Raw genomic sequence first — 4,049 nt, forward strand, 5'->3', positions numbered from 1 at the left:
TGAGATGACTAACAGGCAGAAGTATTGATCTAAATGAACCAGCCATGAAAAACACTACAGTGGAAATCTCAGTGTTCCCTGAGCTATAGCCATCAGCTGTGTCAGCTGATTATGGCGCCAAGATGTTCCTGAGACACTGGAACCTCTGGGAAAACAAAGATTCCTCCGTTTGGAATCAGCGGACAGGTGGACTAGCCAAGAAATGACCGGAATGTCAGATAAAGTGTGACATATCTCAGCGCGTGACCTCCAGCTCAGAGCATCCAGGAAAGTAAAAGAAAAAAAAAACAGAATGACGTATGGTTAAGACAAGTGGCTGCTTGTGGAGTTTTGTTAAGAGCTCTGGGATTTTTTTTTTTTGTATGAGCAGTTTTCCGATGAAGAATTGGAGGTTCATTTGAAGTTCAAGAGGAGTCACTTCCTCTTTCTGCTCTTCTTTTCCCCACAACTCCTTACTCATTCTGACAGAATGAATGAAAATGTGCGTCAGGCACGTTCTGGTTTGTTCCTAATTTGTCCTTCCCATTAACCTTGACATGATGTGTGTGTGTGTGTGTGTGTGTGTGTGTGTGTGTGTAAAGGTGCACGCCCACAAAGGTACAAGTGCTGTTATCACATGCCCGAGTTGAGCTGGGCTTTAAAGGGAGGCTGATAAATGCGGCTCAAACTGATGTCACTCGAGCAATCTTGACAGTGCAGCTCCACATATAAACCTCCCTAACAAAACATAGCAAGCATGCAATGCAAATACAGCTGCTGATCGAAAGGGGGGTGGGGCGGGGTGGGGTGGGAATCTCATTAATTACCACCTTAGCAAAATTGAGACCTCCAAAATTAGAGGTAATCAACTGTCCCTGGGGGCTAAGTGGGAACGATGGCACTAACTCCTGGAAATCAAGGTGATAATTAACCCATTATGACTGATTTATTTGCACTAAATAGCTTCATAAGTCTAACAAACTTGTTACCCCACCTGCAGAATGTAAACTGGGTGAGTGGGAGGCTGCTTTTTTTTAACCATGACAAGGTCACTGTAATTTCCGAGCCAAAATTCCCACAGTCGGCTTTCACTTAATTTGCACTGAGTACAGGGTGAAACGTGCCCATGCATATCCTGGTGAAGGCTGCACTGCCTCCATGAAGTTCAGCTGGGATGTGTGTGTGTGTGTGTGTGTGGGGGGGGGGGGGTATGTGAATTCCTAAGGGGGTGTCCAAGTAATAGACTGTCTGGAGATCTTTTACTTCATGCTTGAGAAGATGAAGAGGTGGATGTATGTACACGTAAAGGAAAAGGGTTCAGTGGGTCATCAGTAAAAGATAACTAACTAACTATAAAGTTCTGGAAGTTTTGTGAAAATTATAAGCTTGAAATTCGGATTTAATTAATGATTCTTATAGAAAGTAGAAAAAAGACCAGATATCCAATATCACTGATCAATAATGGTATTAAAGGAGGGAGGAACTGCACCGATCCTGGATCCATGAGCTCACACGCACGCACGCACGCACGCACGAGCACACACACACACACACACACGCACACACGCACACACAGCTCCAGCATCCCAGTCCCGGAGGCTCATTTTTGGATGAGGATGAGAGCTCGTTGCGCATTGATTTGGTGCGTAAAAGCCGGATATCTCACACGCACACACACACACACACACACACACACACACACACACACACACACACACACACACACACACACACACACACCGTACACCCACAAACCCTCCACTCATAACCCCAAACACTTAAAAGAAAACTCCCAACTTACTTGTCATACTCCGCGTTGTCCTTGTCACAGCGCGCGTCCTTGTGCTTCTCCCAGTCTTTGCCGTGCTTGCAGGTGGTGAGCAGCACCACATCCTCACCGTTATGGACGTGATATAAGGCATTCCTGGTGTCAGAGCCGATACCTGTCAGGTAGCGCTTCCCTTTGAACGCCAGCAGGTATTTTCTAAAAGGCGGGATGGAGTTGTACTTGAGGTACCCCCGTTCTCCGCCCGTTTTGGGGTGCTCTTTGGAGAAAAGGGGGATGGACACATCGAATCTGGGCCTAAAGTTATCGATGCCTACACTGGCTTTGGCCAACATGGCTTGACCGATATCAAAACCCAGTTCTTCCGTATAGTCCGGCCATGTCCCCGAGTACAAGTTAAATATGAGATGGTTCCTGCCTTCGTTCCACAGAGGCAGGTTCTGGACCTTGGTCTGCAGGTTGTGGACGTAATGCAGAGAGAGTTTATCCCGGTCCAGTGTGTCCAAACTAAGGACGAATAGACACGCTTGTCCGGGGTCTGAAGTGTAATACCTCGACCCCTCTATAATAGACAAAATACTCTGATAACTGTCTGAAATCTTCTCTCCTTTCTGCTGCGGGTAAACATAAACTTTGAATCCGTTTATTCTACACATAGAGAAGTCAAAGCATGACTCCATGTGGCAGCGTCTGCCTTTGTAAACACTGGTATTAATGTCCCTCCTCCCTCGAAGAGATCTGTACAAATTATACTCCTCATTGTCCATCTCATCCCAGGGTACGAAGGGGTATAAAGGGTCCGAGAAGTGAGGCCAGAGATGGTCGGGCCGGTACCCATTCCGGCTGCGGTTATATTGGCTCCTGCTCGCCGCTGGAAGTGGAACCCTCCCGAGGTAGACGAGAAGCACTAGACATGCACCGGCTGAGAGCAGGATCAGGTAGCGTTTTTTGGCCTGCATGTGTCCTGGGAACATGGGCGAGTTGTTTAGGAATAAGAAATTTAAAGTGGCCTGAAGTTAGGCTCTCACCAAGCCCGGTTACACCGCTCCATCCTCCGGCTGCCTCCAAGGATCCCCAACCCCCCTTCTGCGTATTCGGTTCCCAAATCCAGCAATTGATCCAGTGCATGTGGGCGATTTTAAAAGTGTTGTCCCTTTCTCTCTCTTCTGTAGAGTTTCAGCATATTGCACAGTCCCTGAATCGGGGCTTGGGTCCCCGGACCCTCTCGGATACAAAAAATCTCTTCTCCTGCGCGTCTCCTCACGCTCATTCAGCCTGGCTGTGTGGAGCGATTCTTAAGAAGAGGGCGAAAACTGTCCAGCAGCAGCAGCAGCAGCCTGTGGACTCGCTCTCCCCTGGATAAATAGTGGCAGGGGTCCCGGGGGGTCCTCAAGACGGAGATGTAGATACCCCGGGTTAGATGTTAAACTCGGTGTAACACATTCACCGTCGGCGTGGCCACCCGCGCTCGTCTCCAAAAAGCCTCTCGGTGCGAAATGTGTCCCGCTCCCCTCCTCTACCTCTCCATGGTCTGGCGGTGAGAGGAGAAGCAGAAACAGCGCAGGGGAAGCTCAGCGGCACAAGTATAACCTGACGAATCCCTGCATTTCTCTTCTTATTTATGAAGCTCCCCACATTGGCTCAGATGCGCTGATATGAAATGAAAAGCTCCTCGGCGGGGTGCCACTCAGCAGGCGAAGTTAACCCTTCGACACCACGGTGACGAATGTGTCTCTCACACCGGGTGCATGACTGAAGAATGTCCAAAAGACGGAATTCCTTGATCCTTGTGTCTAATTTCAGAGTGCTCAGTTGTTCCGATTGTTAGTCGGTAACATTCCAATCCCGACACGACGGCAGCTGACGTGACGTCCCATCCACGCTCATAGGAGCAGCTGATTGGTCCGCGTGTGGGAGCGGAAGAGGCGGGACTTATAGATATACACCCATTCATAACCGAAGTCCTCGGCATGTGCAAATTATCTACTTGTAAACCGATGAGCGTTGTTTGGGGACGAGCCAGGGGGCACAGCACCCTCGACAAAGACACACCACAAGTTGTGCTCCGATATGTTATACCGAACTCACACAGTCATATGTTTGCCCTCATTCCGGGCAGATGACACACACACACACACACACACACACACACACTTCATGGATCTTATGGTTGCTTTTATCATTTTATCATACTTTTTTAAATCTTAATATCTTTACATTTCGTGGGCTAATTTGATTTATATCTGCAAAAGTTTTTTTTTAAGTGCTCAGTATTTGCCTTTAT

General features: G+C 48.1%; 1 protein-coding gene across 1 annotated transcript in view; it reads right to left on the minus strand.

The window, feature by feature from the left end:
• ext1b (exostosin glycosyltransferase 1b) overlaps window positions 1–3,612 on the minus strand; it is a 101,955-nt gene extending 98,343 nt beyond the window's left edge. Inside the window, exon 1 of the mRNA XM_086192811.1 lies at window positions 1,781–3,612. Within this exon, the coding sequence (XP_086048937.1) occupies window positions 1,781–2,739 (959 nt within the window). The 5' untranslated portion in view covers window positions 2,740–3,612. The remainder of the gene's footprint in view (window positions 1–1,780) is intronic.
• Window positions 3,613–4,049: the final 437 nt, after the last annotated feature.

Source organism: Aulostomus chinensis, chromosome 22, assembly GCF_037954235.1.
Source record: "Aulostomus chinensis isolate RoL2024-O1b breed Wild chromosome 22, RoL_Achi_v1.0, whole genome shotgun sequence".
Classification (NCBI taxonomy): domain Eukaryota; kingdom Metazoa; phylum Chordata; class Actinopteri; order Syngnathiformes; family Aulostomidae; genus Aulostomus; species Aulostomus chinensis.